Here is a 20,721-nt window from a genome sequence, read left to right as displayed (position 1 = left end):
GCAACACCTTAATTGTTCATTGATTGTCTTCTCATACGCGCCTTGACCATGGGCCTTCAGCAGACCAAGTAACCCTTTGCTTGAGCCAACGACCTTGGGCTCAAGCTGGTGAACTTTTGCTCAAACCAAATGAACCCTCGCTCAAGCTGGCAACCTCGGGGTCTCGAACCTGGGTCTTCCGCATCCCAGTCCAATGCTCTTTCCACTGCTCCACCGCCCGGTCAGGCTATTATTCTTCATTTTTAAGCAATTAATAATTATAATCCCTTGACTTTGGAAAAAATGTTAGCATTTTACTTTGGAGTTCTATATTCCTATTTGATAATCTAAATGCCATGGAAACACAGTGGGTCTTTTAGTTTTCAACTGGAAGCTGGGAATAAGACACTCTTGTCAATCAATGGTCACTAGTGCCAATTCAGCACCAACAGGAATCCTCAATTTGGGGTGCGGTGAAGAAGGAAACTTTATTCAGCACAAAACAGCTCAACTGTGATACAGCATGGCTGTGAATAAAGTGGTGACCCTGGCCCTGGCCGGTTGGCTCAGCGGTAGAGCGTCGGCCTGGCGTGCAGGGGACCCGGGTTCGATTCCCGGCCAGGGCACATAGGAGAAGCGCCCATTTGCTTCTCCACACCCCCCCCCCTCCTTCCTCTCTGTCTCTCTCTTCCCCTCCCTCAGCCAAGGCTCCATTGGAGCAAAGATGGCCCGGGCACTGGGGATGGCTCCTCGGCCTCTGCCCCAGGCGCTAGAGTGGCTCTGGTCACGGCAGAGCGACCCCCCCCCCAGGGGCAGATCATCGCCCCCTGGTGGGCAGAGCGTCGCCCCTGGTGGGCGTGCCAGGTGGATTCCGGTTGGGTGCATGCAGGAGTCTGTCTGACTGTCTCTCCCCGTTTCCAGCTTCAGAAAGATACAAAAAAAAAAAAGTGGTGACCCTAGGACCAGGCCCCTCTCTGGTTAGACAGCTCTGCTCCTCACTGGTCTGCTCTGGCCTACACTGGTATACTCTGCTCTGCTACCTTTGAGACATCTGTGTTTCAGCTCAGTTAGAGAAGGTCAGTCTCCACCCTTCCAAGGAAAAGGAAAGCCTTCCATGGAAAAGGAAAGCCGCTCCCAAAGCCAGAGAAGAGCTGGCTTATATAAACAGAAGTCTCCGTTCCTGGTCCCTGATTGGTCTATCCTCATGCAAATGAAGACTCCAAACCCTCACAGTTTGATTGGTGCAAAAGGCACTGTCCTGATTGGTTAGAATGGTGCCACTTATGTTGATCAGAACTGTGCAGCTCCAATTGGATAGGGAATGCCTCAATCCTATAGGTTGAAGTCAAGTTCTAGGAAGTCCTTTACACAGGTGGGCTCAGATGGCAGGAACAGAGCACAGGCAGGCAGTTTAGCACAGAAGCAGGCAGTTCAGTGCAGGCTTCTCCCTGAAATGCAGTTTGCATGAGAGGCCCCTGTCTAGAAATGGCTGCTAAACTCTGTTTTTGTTTGTTTGTTTGTGTAATTTGAGCCCAGTTAGCCGCTAGGAACCCTTCTTAGTAGGTATCTTCTTTCTCATTGTGATTAAATAAACATTAGATGTTCAACCAAAATCATACCTATCGATGATTCTAAAAGATATTTCTTAGCAAATCAGAGAAAAATCCATGAGATAGGCACAGGAAAAGCTCTAGTTATTTAAACCTTATTCCCCTTCACAAAGCTTGAGGGTACCTATTGTGTGCCGGAAAATAGAAGATAACATCCGTGACTGGAAACCTAGGGGACCCACTAGGCCCATTCTCATCTAGTGCCTTATCTAAGCTTCATAATTAATTAATGCTATAAATAAAGTTTATTACTACAATTTTAAGAGGAGGTAACTGAGACTCAGAGATGGAAAGGAATAAACCTCATCTTATTTTCTAAGTACCCTGTTCAATTAATCTAAAAAAAAAAATCTGCTGACTCCCAAATGCAGCCACAAGTGAAAGATGGCACCTCTAAATCTACTGAAGCAGCACAAGTCATTTCAAGAAATGCCATGAGATGCCAGCTTTCTAAAATACCCAGCCACCATTAGCCTACTTTTTTTTTTTTTTTTTTTTTTTTTTTTTTTTACAGAGACATAGAGAGAGTCAGAGAGAGGGATAGACAGGGACAAACAGGAACAGAGAGATGAGAAGCATCGATCATTAGTTTTTCGTTGCGCATTGCAACACCTTAGTTGATCATTGATTGCTTTCTTATATGTGCCTTGCCCACAGGCCTTCAGCAGACCCAGTAACCCCTTGCTCAAGCCAATGACCTCGGGTCCAAGCTGGTGAGCTTTTGCTCAAACCAGATGAGCCCGCACTCAAGCTGGCGACCTCGGGGTCTCGAACCTGAGTCCTTGGCATCCCAGTCCGATACTCTATCCACTGTGCCACCACCTGGTCAGGCTAGCCTACTTCTTAATAGAAACATCCACTTTCATTGAAGACACAGCAATCCAAAGGCCGGGACACAGCACTGGGTGCTCCCCAGCACAGAAAGCTGACCTGGAGTGTTTGCTATAGGACAGGCCGAATTTTGCACAAATCACAGAAAGTGTTCTTCCTTCTCCAGGACTCAGATACCTCAGAAACCTGGACCACCATCCAATGCGGCTGACGGGCTTAGTGCCCTATCAGAGAATTCCACAGACACCTTCTCTAACAAGATTATCCAGAAACAGCACAACCCAGCTTAGGTAAGTGGATAGATTCAGGACCTTTCTCTCAAGGACAGGTTGCATAATACACTGAATTGCTGGTTCCATATAAATGAGAAAGCACATCTCAGACATGAATACACATGTATAAAGGGCATATAATTCTACATGGGTAAAGCGCTGATTGGACAGGCATTTTAATACATTAATCTTATTAGTTATGAGATAGCCCAAAGGTTGGAACTATTTTTAACTTAGCACATTCGGGCACGGCAGTGTTGCTCCAGTTCGCAGGCACCCTATGCACTAAACAGAACATACTGTGATACATATTGTCACATCCTGTACACATCCACATAGATCGTGTATTATACACTGAGCATCCTGTCTTGGTTTAGAACTCCCACTTCTGGCCTGACCTGTGGTGGCGCAGTGGATAAAGCGTCGACCTGGAAATGCTGAGGTTGCCGGTTCGAAACCCTGGGCTTGCCTGGTCAAGGCACATATGGGAGTTGATGCTTCCAGCTCCCCCCCCCCTTCTCTCTCTCTGTCTCTCCCTCTCCTCTCTAAAAATAAATAAATAAATAAATAAATTTTAAACAGAACTCCCACTTCAGAGTAGATGTCACTTCTCTGAAGGACACAGCATGGCTTGGTGACTAAGTACATAAGCACTGGAACAGGTTGCCCAGCTCAGATCCCAGGTCAGCCCCTTCAGACTTCATGTTAACTTACACAGGACCTAACCTTGTTACTTCCTTGAGAGAACTGATGAGTTACGATGCAGAGGTTAGAACGTCCCTGGCACACCGTAAGTGCTCTGTAGGCAGCAGCTATTAATTGGCCAGAATCTGTGATAGAGCTTCATCTTTGGAAGGCTTTGGAGATATTCTGTAGGAGATTCCGGAAGGACTTTGTAAGGCCACAGGCTGTATGATATCTAATCAGCCTACACAAGCAGCATTACAAACATGCCATTAGATGTATTCACTATATCTGAACATTTATTTTCAGGTACAAGTAAGCATTTCAGGTACAACCGGAACAAAAAAGCTTCTTGTATGAGATATAAATGTTTATCTACCACAAGATCAACTCTAGCCTGATCAGGCGGTAGCGCAGTGGATAGAGCGTCAGACTGGGATGCAGAGGACCCAGGTTTGAGACCCTGAAGTCGCCAGCTTGAGCGCGGGCTCATCTGGTTTGAGCAAAAATCCCACCAGCTTGAACCCAAGGTCGCTGGCTCCAGCAAGGGGTTACTCGGTCTGCTGAAGGCCCGCGGTCAAGGCACATATGAGAAAGCAATCAATGAACAACTAAGGTATTGCAACGGGCAATGAAAAACTAATGACTGATGCTTCTCATCTCTCTCTGTTCCTGTCTGTCTGTCCCTGTCTATCCCTTTCTCTGACTCACTCTCTGTCCCTGTAAAAAAAAAAAAAAAAAAAAAAAGATCAACTCTAGATATCTGTGAAAGCTGTTAATAATAAAATTTAAGAACTTTCAAAAAATAAAATAAATAGGGAAACAGTCCAGCAGGATACAAAAATAAACATGAGTGTATTCGCTGGGCCACTTCAGTTAGAACATTGTGTATTGCGTTCTTTTGATCTAACAAATGTTTCTTTTAATTTTTAGTAATTCAAGTCAGAATAACACATTAGATAATACCGTAATTCTAACTGTTGATTATTTGGTGTACTAACACTAGCATTGCACAGAACAATCTTTTTTTTTTTTTTTTTTTTTACAGAGACAGAGAGAGAGTCAGAGTGAGGGATAGACAGGGACAGACAGGAACGGAGAGATGAGAAGCATCAATCATTAGTTTTTCGTTGCGCATTGCAACACCTTAGTTGTTCATTGATTGCTTTCTCATATGTGCCTTGACCATGGGCCTTCAGCAGACTGAGTAACCCTTTGCTTGAGCCAGCGACCTTGGGTCCAAGCTGGCGAGCTTTTTGCTCAAGCCAGATGAGCCCGCGCTCAAACTGGCAACCTTGGGGTCTGGAACCTGGGTCTTCCGCATCCCAGTCTGACGCTCTATCCACTGCGCCACCGCCTGGTCAGGCACAGAACAATCTTTAATAGCTATATTTCATTATTCATTTAATTCCACTTAGGCCACAAGTCCTTCAAGAAAATGCCTGATTTGAAAATTTTTCATGGCTTAGAATTTTTACTGAAATTGTAACATTGAACATTTGGCTAAAATGTGTAATAAGTGCACCTCTAATTTTCAGAAATAAAGAAAAAAGCAAACTGATGGCCACTTTCCCATGCTTTCTATGTTTCTCGTAGTATATATATGTTTCAATTGTTTGAGGGGAGAGAGAAAGGACATAACAGGCACTAAAATATGACAGGAAGCAGACCTCAAAACCAGGTTGCCAGAACCCAGTGCGACCTGAGCAAACTTCGAGGCCTCTCCGGCCTTGGCTTCCTGGTCTGCAGAAGGGAGAGCGAATGCCAAGCACACACTCTGAGGACGATGCGACCCCAGCTGCAACGGAGCCGTCCCACCCTCTCCTGCGCCTGTGCTAGCAGTCCTCCGGCAGCCGCGTCGCAGCCATGGCTTCTCAAGATACCGGAAAGACGCCTGTGGAACCAGAGCTGGTGATTCACCTATGTAGAATTACTCTAACCAGCCTCAACGTCAAGTCTTTAGAGAAGGTGTGTGCTGACTTGATCAGAGGTGCAAAGGAAAAGAATCTCAAAGTGAGCGGTCAATTCGGATGCCTACCAGCACTCTGAGAATCACTGTAAGAAAAACTCCCCTTGGGTAGGGTTATAAGAGTTGGGATCCGTTTCAGATGAGAAGCCACAGCGACTCATTGATTTACACAGCCCTGCGGAGATTAAGCAGATTACTGTACTTCCATCAGTATTGAGCCAGGAGTCCAGGTTGAAGTTAGCACTGCAGAAGTTTATATCAACTGCTTTAGTAAATTGACTATTAATTGCTAAATTAAATTAAAAAGTACAAACCACACAAAGTATTGTAAGAAATAAAAGACACTAGGCCCCAAAGTCACCAAGCATGATTTCACCAAAAGAAATCCCTGCCACTTGCACAAGCACAGGCCTCCAGCAAGGTAGGGGCTGTACATTCACAACCTGGAAACCCTTCAGAAAACACTTCCCAAGCCAGTTTTCCAAGGAAACACTGCCCTGTTTCTTAGCAGACTGTAAGAGGGGGGAATTTCAAAACACAGATGCCCCTGTAATTAAATAAAGTGTGCTTGACAGCCATGGTAAGGAAAGGCAACACAAAATGGTGGTGAGTTACAAGACCCCAGCTCTGACCCCTGTTCTCCCACCAACTAGCTATTGGATGTTGGACAAATGACTTCTTGAGTCTGTCCCTTCATCTGAAAGAGTAAAAGGCTGAGAAAACCGTCCTTTAAATCCCGTTCTAGTTTTACAGGATTATGCCAGACTCTACCATTTCAATGTGTGCCCTGTTACATCGTCACCTGCAATGGAGATGCCAAACTCCATGACTCCTGCTGAGTTAGGAAATTAAGAATCTTCGCTAGCTCCCAAACTGAGTAATGACTTCTACGATGATCAGATTGGTCTCGTCTTTGTTGCAAGCAAACTCAGAGAGGTCAAAGCTCAGCTGTTTTGCCCATAGGTCCAAGGTCATTTGATCCACATCCCCCCACAATGGGAAACTTAGCAGTAGGTAGCTGAGCTATTTCAGGGGCCTGAGACCAGCACAAAGAGAGAGGCCCGGCCAGAGTGAGGGAAGGCATCAGTTCATATGAATATCCTTTAGGTCCACAGAACAAATCAACAAGCATTTATGAAATGCTTTGCAGGAGACACAAGCTAAACTTGGCTAATGCTGGAGAATAGGTGTGTGGATTTGGGTCAGCCTGGGCTGCACAGGAGGATGGATCTCAGAGAAAAATTGGATTCTGAATGCTGGGTGGAAATGATGTATCAGCGGAAACGAAGGGATAAGTGGATGACACATCTGTCACCAAGCTCCACAGCTTCTTTCTACGAACTCTGTGCTGCAACACAATATACAGTTAAATCTGTCTAATGGCCAAGAAAATAATCAAAACTAACACTTCACAATTCTTAGGTCTCTTCCTTGTAGTGCTATCCTCTAAGTGACCTGCCTTTCCAACTGTGCTTCTATTAAATTGGCAGAGAAATAAATGAAATTTCCATTGTAGAACTACTCACATGTGTTTATATAAAGTCAGCTAAGAAATAGAAGAAACAGACAGTTTTTTTCAGAAAGGTGTCTAAAAGTTAACTACCTAAATAGTATATCCCGTAATTCTGTACAGGAATACATAAGTGTATCAAACATTATTCAGCAGAAGTTAAAAATTTTAACAAACAGTATTGGGTCAACTGGGTGTTAAATATGCACTTAACCTTAAACCTAAATAGCCTACTCCTAGGAAATTTGCCTGAGAGATGGAACTTACTATTCACACAAAAATCTCTATGTGAATGTTTATGATGCCTTTATTCATAATCACCAAAACCTGAAAACAACCCGAATATCCTTTAACTGGTAGATGGATAACCAAAAAGTGGTACATCTATACAGTGGAACATCACTCAACAATGAACAGGAATGAACCCATACAACACAGATGCACCTCAAATGCATTAAGCAAAAGAAGCCAAACTCAAAATGTTCCACACTGTATGAATGTAGAAAAGACAGGACTATAGGAACAGAAAACAGCTCAGTGCTACCAGGGACTGGGGGTGGGTAGAGGCAGTGACTCAGAGAAAAAAGAGATTTTTTTTAATTGACTTGAGAGAGAGAAGAGGGGAGGGAGGGAGGGAGGGAGAGAGAAAGAGAAAGAAACATCAATTTGTTGTTCCACTTATTTATGCATTCAATGGTTGATTCTTGTATGTGCCCTGACCAGGGACAGAACCTGCAACCTTACTGTACTGGGACAGAGCTATATCCAACTGAGCTACCTGGCTGTGGTTACAGAATGGTATGTGTATCAAAACCCTTAACTTTATACTAAACGAGGTGAATTTTACTGCATATAAACAAACATTCGATAAACCTTACTTAAAAATAAAACAAAACCAAGACAATTTTACCAAAAAACAAAAACTTTTCTCTATGGAAAAATTGTTGCCAATTTTTAAACTACAAAGCCAAAAGCTTTCATATTTCACGTAGGGGAAAATAAACCTCCCAGGTTTACCAAAATAGCATATTCAATATGAAATAGCTTATTAAATATCTTTACTGTCTGTAAAGAACAGAACAAGTGAAAAATTCTGAATCAAGGTGGTGTCATATATAATGAAAGCATGTCCTTCCAGAGTCACTTTTGAAGACTGAAAATGAACAAGAATTACATATCAACATTTTTCATCTTTGCTTTTAGCACCTGAAAAATATTGTGCCACTTCCTTCTGGCCTCTGTGGTTTCTGGTGAGATATCTACTGTCCTTCTGACTTTTTTCTGGCTGCTTTCAAGACTTCTAACTTGTCCCTTAATGTTTAGAATTTAATTATGATGTGTCTTGGCACAAGTTTCTTTGGATTTATCCTGTTTGTGGTTCTCTCAGCTTCTGGAATAGGCAGTTTTATGTCTGTTGCCAAATTTTGGGAGTTTTCAACCATTATTTCTGCTCATATTTTGTCAGCCTCACTCCGTCTCTTGTTCCAGGACTCCAACGGCACAATGTTAGATCTTTTGTCCCACAGATCCCGGGGGCTCAGTTCATTTTCATTTAGTCTATTTTCTCCTTGTATTTCAGGTTAGGTAATGTTTGTTGCTTCACCTCCCAGTTCATGGGTGCCTTCTCTCTCCCTTTCATTTGCCTGTTAAGACCTTCCCCTCACCTTTTATTGTGGTTAGTGACCTTATTTATTTATTTTTTTCAGATAGTGACCTTTTTAAGTTCAGAAATTTCCATCTGGTTCTCCTTAAATATGTTTTTGCTGAGGTTTTCTAATTTTTTCTTTTGTTTAAGTGTGTTTATAATTTCTCATCAAAGTATTCTTATAATGGCTGGTTTAAAATCTTTGCTATATAACTCTAATATTTCTGTCACCTCGGTGTTGGTATCAACTGATTGTCTTTTTTTGATTCAGTTTGAGATCTTCCTGGTTCTTGCATAATAAGTGATTTTTTTATTGAAGCCTAGACATGTTCGTACTGTGTTATGAGACTCTAGGTCTTACATAGCCTTATATTTTAGCTGGCTCCTTTCGACACAAGCTCCGAGGACCTGAGAGGGCTGGGGAAGGCACTGAATCTTTCCTGACGGGCACTGCGTCTTTTCCAGACATGGCCTCCACCAGCACCACAAAGTGGGAGGGCTCATTATTGTCTGGCAGGGATAAGAGCCTGGCTCCCCACTCAGCTTTCTCTGATACCACCCTGAATGTCTGACTTCCTCAGCTCCAAGTCTGGAATAAATGGGGGGAGAGGGACCCAGGGAGCTCACCTCACTGTGTCATTCTTTGGATCTCAAGGTCCCTGGTCAGTCTGCCGCCTTCTCTCCACCTTTCAGAGTCTTCTTATGTTTGTTTTGCATGTAACATTCAAAGGTTTTAGCTATAATTAATAAGACTAGGGGAAAAGTACACATGCTTCATCTTCCCAGAAACAAGTTCTGATGTATTATTCTTCGTTTCTAAACAGAATTTTAATGATATCGAAGTAAAAAGAAAGGAGTTCCTAAAGAGTTGCTAAAAGGGCCCTGGCCGGTTGGCTCAGCGGTAGAGCGTCGGCCTGGCGTGAGCGGGACTCGGGTTCGATTCCCGGCCAGGGCACATAGGAGAAGCGCCCATTTGCTTCTCCACCCCCTCTCCTTCCTCTCTGTCTCTCTCTTCCCCTCCCGCAGCCAAGGCTCCGGGAGCAAAGATGGCCCGGGCGCTGGGGATGGCTCCTTGGCCTCTGCCCCAGGCGCTAGAGTGGCTCTGGTCGCGGTAAAGCGACGCCCCGGAGGGGCAGAGCATCGCCCCCTGGTGGGCAGAGTGTCGCCCCTGGTGGGCGTGCCAGGTGGTTCCCGGTCGGGCGCATGCGGGAGTCTGTCTGACTGTCTCTCCCTGTTTCCAGCTTCAGAAAAATACAAAAAAAAAAAAAAAAAAAAGAGTTGCTAAAAGACACAAATAATTGCCTGACCTGTGGTGGTACAGCAGATGGGGCATTGACCTGGAATGCTGAGGTCACCAGTTCAAAACCCTGGGCTTGCCTGGTCAAGGCACACAGAAGAAGCAACTACTGTGAGTTGATGTTTCCTGCTCCCATCCCCTTTTCTCTCTCTCTCTCTCTCTCTCTGCTCTCTAAAATCAAAAATAAAATCTTTAAAAATAAAAGACATAATAATTAACATCAAAGACCACTATTACTATTGTACACAGTGGTCTAAATTCAGCTGTACTACAGTTTATGACAGTATTTTTACACTGATTTTTATCAATCAGAGACAATATATTGTTAAGAAAATTAAACCACTAAATTCAGCTTCCCCAAATTTTTTCACTGCTTTCCAGTTTCATTCAGCAAAAACTTAGCTAAAAATATACTCTAGAGTAAAAAATGTTACATTCTATGTAGAGCATAAGAATGAATAAAAGCCAATCTTCTCTCCAGGAGTTTGTAAATCAGAGGAAAGACAAATGGGTAACAAAAATAGATAAAAGGCAGAACACAACAAGGAACACCAGGTCACTTTGTAGCACAGTCTGGTGAAAGGAGGAATTCTTCTACTGTTACAATGACTAGGGACTGTTTCACAAAATAGGTGACATTGAAAGATGAGATAAAATTCAAGTTGAGCGTTGCCAAGAGGGGGTACATTTATTCCCAGAGAAAGAGACCCTGAGTGAAGGTGAGATCAGAGGGAAGACAGGCTCACGTGATGAGTTAGAAATACAGGCACACCTCAGAGATAACGCAGGCTCAGTTCCAGACCACCACAATAAAGCGAATATTGCAGTTAAGTGAGTCACACTCATTTTTTGGTTTCCCTATGAATAAAAGATATGTTTACACCATACTGTAGTCTATTGAGGGTAGAATAACATTGTGCCTAAAATAAACACAATGGACATACCTTAATTAAAAAATACTTTATTGTGCCTGACCAGGCGGTGGCACAGTGGATAGAGCGTCAAACTGGATGCAGAGGACCCAGGTTTGATACCCCGAGGTCGCCAGCTTGAGCGCGGGCTCATCTGGTTTGAGCAAAAGCCCACTAGCTTAAACCCAAGGCCGCTGGCTCCAGCAAGGGGTTACTCAATCTGCTGAAGGCCCGCGGTCAAGGCACATATGAGAAAGCAATCAATGAACAACTAAGGTGTTGCAACGCGCGATGAAAAACTAATGATTGATGCTTCTCATCTCTCTCCGTTCCTGTCTGTCTGTCCCTGTCTATCACTCTCTCTGAATCACTCTCAGTCTCTGTAAAAACAAAAAAAAAAAAAAACTTTATTGCTAAAAATGCTAACTATTGCTTGGCCTGTGGTGGTGCAGTGGATAGAGAGCATTGACCTGGAATGCTGAGGCCGTCAGTTCGAAACCCTGGGCTAGTCAGGTCAAGGCACATACGACAAGCAATCAATGAATAACTTAAGTGAAGTAACTATGAATTGATGCTTCGTGCTTCCCATCTCTCTCTCTCTCCCTCTCTTCTCTCTCTGTAAAATCAACAATAGAATATTAAAAACAAATAACTGTCATCTGAGTGTTCAGTGAGTTGTAATCTTTTTGCTGGTACAAGGTCCTGCCTTGATATTGATGAAAACACACTATCTACAAAGCACAGTAAAGTGAAGTGGACTCAAATGAGGACTGCCTCGAGTGTACTGGGCTAGGCTCTCGGCTAGCAGGAGAAGAGGGGGAAAGATGGTCCGGGCAGGCTGGGAAGGGCTTTGAGCAGTGATACTCATTGGTTCCAGAGGCCCCACAGAAACAGCCCCTCGGCAATATACGGAGGAGGCAGGAGTCTGGGTCAGCCAGGGTAAATGAACACCGAAACCTGCCTACAGGCACAGAACAATGAGACCACAAAAATCCATCATCACGGGGATGAAGCGGCTATTGTAAGAATACAACACAGTTGTTTAAACGTGTGTGTATGTGTAAAATTTCTTCTTCACAGAAAGGGAAGTTAGGTGAAGTCTCAATGAAGCAAGGAGGCAAATTCGATTGGGAGTCAGTTTCCGTTTCTCCCACAAACTTAAAGATTACAAAGCATAATATTACTGTATCTTCCAGACACATTCAATGTGATTTGGGTATTAGTTAATTAATGTGATTGACCTTAACTAGTTAAATTCTCCTTAGAAACACCACACTAGTGAGCCTTAATACCTCTTCCCACCCCTAGAACTCTTGGCGCCCCCTCCAGGAGGATGCTGGGCTGACCTCCCAGCACGTGCAGTAGCTCACAGGCGTCCTTTGTCCTCAGAAATCTCAGCACAATGGCGCTTTGTCTGCCTTGCTGAACCCCACAGCCAATTCTCTTCCACCTATCTTAATATTCACATTCATATTCAGGCCACTGTTTCTGGTCAATAAAGCAGAAGAATTCTGCGAATAAGGACTGGCAACCGAAGCCACCCATCCAAAGTCTTCAGTAACAGTACAAATGTGGACCCACTTTCAAAGATGTGGGCCCACCTACAAAAACATGGACCCACCAACAAACACTTGGGCTCACCTACAAAAACGTGAATCCACCTACAATGCTATGACCCACCCCCCTACAACACAGGTTTTGCAGGTTTAGCTTCCAGATCTCAAACCTCAACTAAGATTTCCAAAAAAAATTTTTTTCAGAAACCCATGTTAATCTTAAATCCAGCCCTTTACCCTCACCCCAGACTAGCTCAGAGCAGATGCGCACAGGAGAAACTTGTGCAAGGCTTACTGAGTTTAACTGAATCATGGGTCCCTCAATCACTGACTGCTAAACGCTTAAGAGTTTCTATAACTACTTAAAGAAAAGACTTTTAGAGAAGTGTTTTCCTCTTTGTAGGATCTAAAACGGGTCAGCCAACTGCTTCTGCAAAGGGCCAGATAGTGAACGTTTGTGTCTTTCTGTGCTACCTAGTCTTTGTTGCAACAGCTCAGCTCCACTACTACCATGTGAAAGCAGCCACAGACAGTATATAAATGCTGGACACGGTTGTGTGCCAATAAAACTTTATTTGCAATGACCCAGTGAGGGCCCAGGTCAGTCGCCTGATGTGAGAAAAGGAATGTAACCTACCAGACGCTCTCCTGTCACACCAATACTGATTGTCAGGCTGGGTATCACTCTATTAGGACTTCAAAATCTATTCATCAGCCACACTTATATAAGAGAACCAGCTACAATCCAAGTCCTCCACCTGGGCTCCACATCTGGCTTAGGGTCTCTACCCACTTCTGCACCAATGTCTCAAGGCTTTTTAAAACATGTAGTCCTCACAGCCAGCCCAAAGGATCAGTGGTCAGCAACTCTGTGGTCCCTGTCAAAGAGAGCTCTCTCCAGGCTCCTCCACACACTGCCACCTTCCCAACCTGAAGTGACATCACTGTGCACATAGCATCCCTCCAGTCCCTGGATCTAGAAGCAGCTGCCTACGCGTGGGGCTGGGGTTGTGGCTTCTGTGCAGAGTGAAAGAATGAGGGGCTCGCGGTCCTCACAGGGACGGTCCACCTCATCTGGCATCTTCACTTGTGTGCCACCCGGTCCTTCACAGATGCACCCCTCTTAACTAACCTCACAGGTATGAGCACTTAAACACTCTCCTTTTTCCAGGCACCATGATTTCCTAACCCGGAATGCTAACATCCTCTCCTGGGTAACGCTAAAATTGTTCAAGAGAAAGATCTTAAACCAACTACTCTGAATTTCCCGTCTTTGATCTCTCCATTTATTGCAGAATTATTCAACAGGGACCCACCCAAACCTCTCTGTTTTTCTCTGTGACATTCTTGCTGGTGACACTTGTCCTAATCACCCAGGGCCAGGAAACACTTGTTCATTTAACAAACACTGACACAAAACTTCCTCATTCCTCCTTTGGAGTACTTTGTCAATATTAACTCATTGATTCCTAACAACACTCTAGGTTGGTGCTCGAGTTGTCCCCATTTTATAGATAATGAAAGTGAGGTGGAGAGAGGTAACACAGCCACAAAATCACATGTGGTCACCAGCTCTGGTCAGCAGGACAACAACCTCCCCACCACCACACCCCTGCAAAGAAGTCCTAATTCCTGGAGCCTATGACTATATTACGCCACATGGCAAGGCAGAAATAAGGCTGTAGATAAATTAAAGTTGCTAACCAGCTAACCTTAAAACAAGATCATCCTATATTATCAAGATGAGCCCAGTGAATTCACAAGTCTTTTAAATGTGGGAGAGGGAGGGTTTGGGTTAAAATGGCTGAATATTTTAGCTTCAATATTCATGACTGAGAAGGACAAGGTTAACTGCTCTTTTTTTTTTTTTTTTTTTTGTATTTTTCTGAAGCTGGAAACGGGGAGAGACAGTCAGACAGACTCCCGCATGCGCCCGACCGGGATCCACCCGGCACGCCCACCAGGGGCGACGCTCTGCCCACCAGGGGGCGATGCTCTGCCCCTCCGGGGCGTCGCTCTGCCACAACCAGAGCCACTCTAGCGCCTGGGGCAGAGGCCAAGGAGCCATCCCCAGCGCCCGGGCTATCTTTGCTCCAATGGAGCCTTGGCTGCAGGAGGGGAAGAGAGAGACAGAGAGGAAGGAGGGGGTGGGGGTGGAGAAGCAAATGGGCGCTTCTCCTATGTGCCCTGGCCGGGAATCGAACCCGGGTCCCCCGCGCGCCAGGCCGACGCTCTACCTCTGAGCCAACCGGCCAGGGCCTTAACTGCTCTTTTTACTTTAAGATCACGGCCTGCCGGCACAAGGACCCTCCCTGCTCCTGGCTTCACAATAAGCCGACTTCAGCCAGACCATAGTGCTACCCACCTGTACTGGAATCCACAGAACACGGCCTAAGCCGCACCAGATCGCCCCACCACGTGAGTGACATGGAGGTGCAAGAACACTATGATAACTTCTTTGAGGGGGTGTTCCCAGAACAGCAGAAGTACGGGGAGACTGAAGAGATGAGTGTGTGCAGCGACTTGGGGGACCACCTCGTGGCAATGTCTCTGTCAAGTTCTGGCACCAAGAAGTAACAGGGCAGGCAGCAACTGAACTCCATAACCGCTGGTTCAGCAGGCAGGCTGTGCGGGCCAGCTGTCCCCTTGCCACCCACTTCCAGGAGCAATGCCACTGGCAGGGTGAGATGGGAGAATGTAACATGGTGGCTTCTGCAACGTCATGAGCTTGCACTCCGTCTCCCAAAACCCCCGGCAGCAGCTCTACGGGTGAGAACCCCAGTGTAGGTCATCCCCCTCAAGGTCCCGTATCCGCCGTGGTCCCCTAAAAAGAAAGTGATGACGTTTCCCAAGCCATTGGCATGGCTGCCTCTGAGATCCTGGCCCTCGTGCCCTCCACCCCTGACAGGCACAGATGTTCCTGGCCAGGACCTCTCCTCATGGCTCCTTTAACTCCTCAAGGGCATCTTCCCATCCTCTGGGGCCTATTGCCCCTACCCTGATAAAGTTCTGTATTGAGGGTGGGAGAGGGCGTCATGACAGGCAGGGTCGGAGTGGCCCGATGACAGGAAGACTTGACCCGTTACTGCTGCCTTTGAAGGTGGAAGAGAAGAAACATGGACAGGGCAGGGTCCAGAAGCTGGGCAAGGCCAGGAAACGGGGTCTTCCGTAGGGCCTCCCAAAAAGAGTGATTCTGCGGACACCTTGAGCTTTGCCCAATGACACCCATTTAGGACTCCTAACCTAGGTTCTTCTCAAAGCCACTACGCTTGTGAAATTACAGCAGCTATAGGAAACTAACACAGATTTTAATACTGGGAGTGGGGCACTGCCACAGCAAATGTGGACATGCATTTTTGGAACTGGGCACGGTCAGAGGCTGGAAGTATTTGAGAAGCATGGTAAGAAGAGGCTAGATCGCCTTGAGCAGACCGCTAGGAGAAATACAGATGTTAACTCCGCTAGTGGAGGTGGGCAAACGCGGGAGCAATGGGATGGAAAGAGACCTCGCTTGGGGTGGAGGGCGGTGTGCAGATGAGTTTATCAAGTTGCACACTTGAAATCTGTATGGTTTTGCGAACCAATGTCACCCCAGTAAATTCAATTCATTAAAAATAAAACTCTGGCCTGGCCTGTGGTGGCGCAGCGGACACAGTGACAACTTGAAATGCTGAGGTCACCGGTTCAAAACCCCAGGCTTGCCCTGTCAAGTCACAAATGAGAAGCAACTAATAAGAATTGCTACTTCCCGTCCCTCCCCTCTCCTCTCTCTCAAATCCATAAAAATCTTAAAAAATAAAAAAAGAAACTAAACAAACAAAAAGCTCTGCTAGTGAGGGCTCAGAAGGAAGTAGGGAGCAGGGACCAGAAAACCTGTATGTCCCAGAGAACTCCCCAGTCGGCACGGACAGACTTCAGGTAGAAATATGGATGAGAAGGGCGCTGACAGTGAGGGCTCAAACGGAAATGAGCAACTGAAGGAAAGGGAGTTTCTTGTCAGAAACAGGTCTTCATGAGGCAGACTCTGAGGATGCAAACGCAAGTCACACTGCCCCTTCCTCAAGGGGCTACAGCCTCGGGAAATGAGGGATAATGAGGAGGTGTCAACCCTTACAGGACTCGGGTGATGGGCTCCACCAAGGCACGCTATCACTTTCTCATTACCCTGCTGTGTTTTCTTCAAAGCAATGAGCAGGTGTGAAATGACATCACTTATTTCCTTGTTGGCCTCTCTCCCTCTCCAGAGCTAAAAGCCCATGGAACGGAGACACCCAGCTAGCCTGTCACTGCTGTAGAATGGAGCCTGGAACAGTGCCCAGATACACAGAAGTGGCTCAGTTTATATTTGCTGAACAATGGGCAACATCTTTTTAGACCAAGCAAAGGAGTGACAGAGTAGATAACGGTAAGTTCTGTTGGAGTTCTGTCTCATCTCTGGGCAACCTTACTCCTTTTGCTTCTGGGACTTACCAAACCACATCTGGTAACCATCCCACATCCATCCGCCCAACTAGGCAAGGGGCAGAGCCATGAAGGCACAATGGAAAGAGATTCCCTGGACAGAACGAGTCTGAATCCCACTCAACTTTCACCAGCTCGGTCTCCCCCTCTCTCACATGCAAATGTCATACCTTCCTCCAAAGGAATCTTGTGAATCAAGTCAAATCCTACTTACCAGCCTAGCAAATCTCCTCCCCTTTCTAGCTTCACCTGCCCTTTGTTTTTTGAAAGGAAATGCCAAGAGTAGAACAAAAACTCTGACCCCTTACCTTCATTTTTACAGTTAAAAAACCTAACACCTGCCCTGGCCAGTTGGCTCAGTGGTAGAGCATCGGCCTGGCGTGCGGGAGTCCCGGGTTCGACTCCTGGCCAGGGCACACAGGAGAAGCGCCCATCTGCTTCTCCACCCCTCCCCCACTCCTTCCTCTCTGTCTCTCTCTTCTCCTCCCGCAGCCAGGGCTCCATTGGAGCAAAGTTGGCCCGGGCACTGGGGATGGCTCCATGGCCTCTGCCTCAGGTGATAGGATGGCCCTGGTTGCAACAGAGCAACACCCCAGATGGGCAGAGCATAGCCCCCTGGTGGGCATGCCGGCTGGATCCCGGTCAGGCGCATGCGGGAGTCTATCTGACTGCCTCTCCGTTTCCAACTTCAGAAAAAATACAAAAACAACAACAACAAAAAAAACCCTAACACCCTCCACACCCCCACACTCCCACCCCACGCACCCCATGTGACCAAGAGCAGCATTAAAAAAAACTCATCCTCTAGCTTATTCTCATCTTTCTTCCTCAGTCATTAAAATTTAAATGAACACAACTTAAAAAACAATCTCTGTGGAGTGGAAAGAATGTTTAAAAAGAGGGAAAAAACTAAGATCCCTTAAAAGTTAAACTTTTGAATTTCCAACAGGGATTATTGAAAAGGTAATAGCTGTTCTTTCGCTTCAAGTAGCCCATAACCCCACAGTCACCGGGGAGCCAGGCACAGAGGCAACCTGTGTGACCGCTGACTGAGCTGCGGTCACCCTGAACATGTGTACATAAGAGGTCTGCACTCCGGAGGAGGGGCCTCGCCACCTCCGCGGCCCCAGGAGCCTGGCTGAGGTCACACTCAGATTCCAGGAACAAGAAGGCGGCAGCTTAGGCAGACAGGAAATGAGTCGCTGCCCCCAAGAGCCCAACAACATATCCGGGACATCTCATCAGCTGTATTACAAAATCCTCTGGTGATCAAGATTCCAGCTGCAACGTGTGCCTGTCACAGAAGAAAGTGGCCAGTCAAAATGACCTTGCTACTTCATATCATAAATGCCAGAGATGCTGGTCCTGACACTTAGGGACAGTTCCTGCTCCAGAAACACACTTCGTAGTAAAGGGCAGGTCCTCATGGTGGCCACTACAGGGCTCTCGGTCTGGGTCCCCAATGACAGTCCTGCGTTACCCTCTTGTAAACCAAGAACAGCAGTGAAGTCCAGCCAGTCAACAAAAGGAGCAAAAGGGCAAGTCTTATCCGAAACAGGCAGAGAATCGTGTTAATTTGATTTGATTTGACTTTGAGAGCCTACGTTTCGTTCCATGGCAACCAAATGCTCAGTGCCAGAGAGTCAGCTATAAGAAGGAAAATATCCTGGAGAAACTTGACTTTGCCACCTGGCACTGGAAGACAAAGTACCTGGAAGATGCTGTTTTTACAGCATGACTGTAATAAATTAGTCAAGCCATTAACCGATATATTAACAAAAAAGACAGCAATAAAATAAAAGGGAGGAAGGAGGGAAGAGAAGCGGATGTACCTCAGTGGACGTCATTAATTCAGTTTTTGTTAGTTTGTTTATTTTCTGTTTTCTTAGGTCAGAGGAAGGGAGATAATGAGGCAGACTCTGCAGGAGCCCAGCCAGAATCCACCCAGCAACACCCTCAGTGATGCTCCAATACCAAGCTATTTTTAGCACCTGAGGCTGACACTGTGACCAACAGAGCTGTCCTCAGTGCCAGGGGCCAAAGCGAAAGTCATTGGCTGTAGAGAGGAAGGGGAGAGGAGGGAGAGTGGGGCAGTGGGGCAGTGGGGCGTGGGAAGGGAGAAGAACCGGATGGCCACTTCCCCTGTGTGTCCTGACCCCGAATCAAACCCGGGATGTCCATAGGCAGGGTGCCCACGCTTTATCCACTGAGCCAGGGCCTAATTCAGTTTTAAATAGAGAATTAGTTAAAATCTTTATTTAGCAGACTGATGTGCCCAGTTGGCAATTTAAAATCCTAGAGTGGACCTTTGGATATGTAATTTTTAAAGGGCTGACATGATAAAAAAGCAGACCTTAAAGTTTCAAGCTTCTAAAAAGAATGCTCATTGAAAATATGCCATACTATTTAGTTTTTTTTATTTACTTATTGTATTTTATTCTTTTTCATAGGGGAAGGAAAGATTTCTAGGGTAACACTATAATTGCCGTTGTAATTTTGCAGGTAAGCTGAAAATTCCAAGCAAGACTTTCTAAGTTACACTTCTGAAAGATCACTACACACATTAAAAATAATTTACTACCTATCACTAGAATGCTACTTACATAAAATCGCTTCAAGCTCCATAACATATATGAGCCGAGATCAAGCAGATGATTATATAAAAACAAAAAACAAACAAAAAAATCTGAAAATGCAGAAATGCTGCAGACTAAGAGAAGAGAGATGTGAGTTGTTTTCCTGCTTTCCTGACTAAACCTTGCAGGAAACGGCTCTGTGCCTTGGTTTCCTCTTTTGTGAAAAAGGGAGTAATTATACTAGTTTTGCTCATCCCTCAAAGTTGTGGATACCAAATGAAATGTTCATGATAGTACTTAAATGAGTCTGGTTATCACTAGCAGGCTCGGTGCAGATCCATGACGTTCGGGAGCCAGACACTGCCATAGGGTACACACGTGACACAGGCCCTCCCCTTGGAGCTAGGGACACTTTTTAAGCATCAACTGGATTGTTACTAAATGCACCAGGTGGCTCAACAGTAAGTTTCCCAAACAGCAGAAAACAAGTGAACAGAGAAGAGTCAACGATGACTGTGTACCGTGACTGGAGGCCTGATCTCTGAGATGGGGTCACCCGCCGTGGCAGCGAGGTACCCAGTGTGTAACCAGGGAGGTCCGCCCTGGGGGACCCCAGCCCTGGGGACTCACTCTACTTTTGGGCGGGAAGTCCCTAGCCCGCCCCCCAACCCCGCCCTGCGAAGCTCCAAGACAGTGTGGGTCCAGGCGGCGCCAGCCCTCACCTGCGGTGTCCCAAATGGAGATGTTGTAGGAGCGCCACTGCTTCAGGTAGAAGGCGCCGCCTACCGTGCTGACCGTGTCCGTGAAGCGCCGCTCCATGTACCTCTGCAGCAGCGACGTCTTTCCCACGTTCATGTCCCCCAAAAGCACGATCTTCCCGTCGGGCTTTCTCATCTTCCCGCAGAAAGACCCCTCCTGACTCCCGCGCCCGTCTGGCCCGTGAGAGCAACTGGACACCGGCCCCGAGATGGCTGGCACCTGGGACTCGCGGGGACCCCAAATTTGCGGGACCTTCCTGAACCCACGCCCAGAAGCGCGGAAGAAGGAGCGCGTGGCAGCACCAAAAGGCTTCTCCAGGGCTCTTGCCCAGGAGGCTTGTCCAGTGCGCCCGCCCCCGCCCCTTGCCCTGCCCCGCCCCCTCCCGGCCCTGCCTCCCGGCCCCGCCTTCCACTTCCTGCTCCGCAAACCCCCCAGCTCCCGGCTTCGCCCCCCACAGCCCTCCCGACACTTGACCCCGGCCTTGCCCCAGTCCGTACCCCGCCCCTCCTCCCGGCCGCCCCGGCCCTGCCCCGCCTTTCCCCAGCCACCCACGTCCCAGGCCCAGGCCCTGCCCCCATTCCCGCCCCACCTCCCACCCTCCCCTCTGCTCGCCTGTCCTCCCCCGCATCGCCGTTTCATTTCCACCCCCCTTCCCACCTGT

The 20,721-nt window shown here is 46.6% G+C and overlaps 1 protein-coding gene across 1 annotated transcript in view; it reads right to left on the bottom strand.

Moving 5' to 3' along the window:
• RAB20 (RAB20, member RAS oncogene family) overlaps window positions 1-20,383 on the bottom strand; it is a 39,337-nt gene extending 18,954 nt beyond the window's left edge. Inside the window, exon 1 of the mRNA XM_066234941.1 lies at window positions 20,024-20,383. Within this exon, the coding sequence (XP_066091038.1) occupies window positions 20,024-20,195 (172 nt within the window). The 5' untranslated portion in view covers window positions 20,196-20,383. The remainder of the gene's footprint in view (window positions 1-20,023) is intronic.
• Window positions 20,384-20,721: the final 338 nt, after the last annotated feature.

Source organism: Saccopteryx bilineata, chromosome 6 (genome assembly GCF_036850765.1).
Source record: "Saccopteryx bilineata isolate mSacBil1 chromosome 6, mSacBil1_pri_phased_curated, whole genome shotgun sequence".
NCBI lineage: Eukaryota > Metazoa > Chordata > Mammalia > Chiroptera > Emballonuridae > Saccopteryx > Saccopteryx bilineata.
Note: the sequence above shows the minus strand (reverse complement) of the source record. Positions and strands in the feature narration are given on the sequence as shown.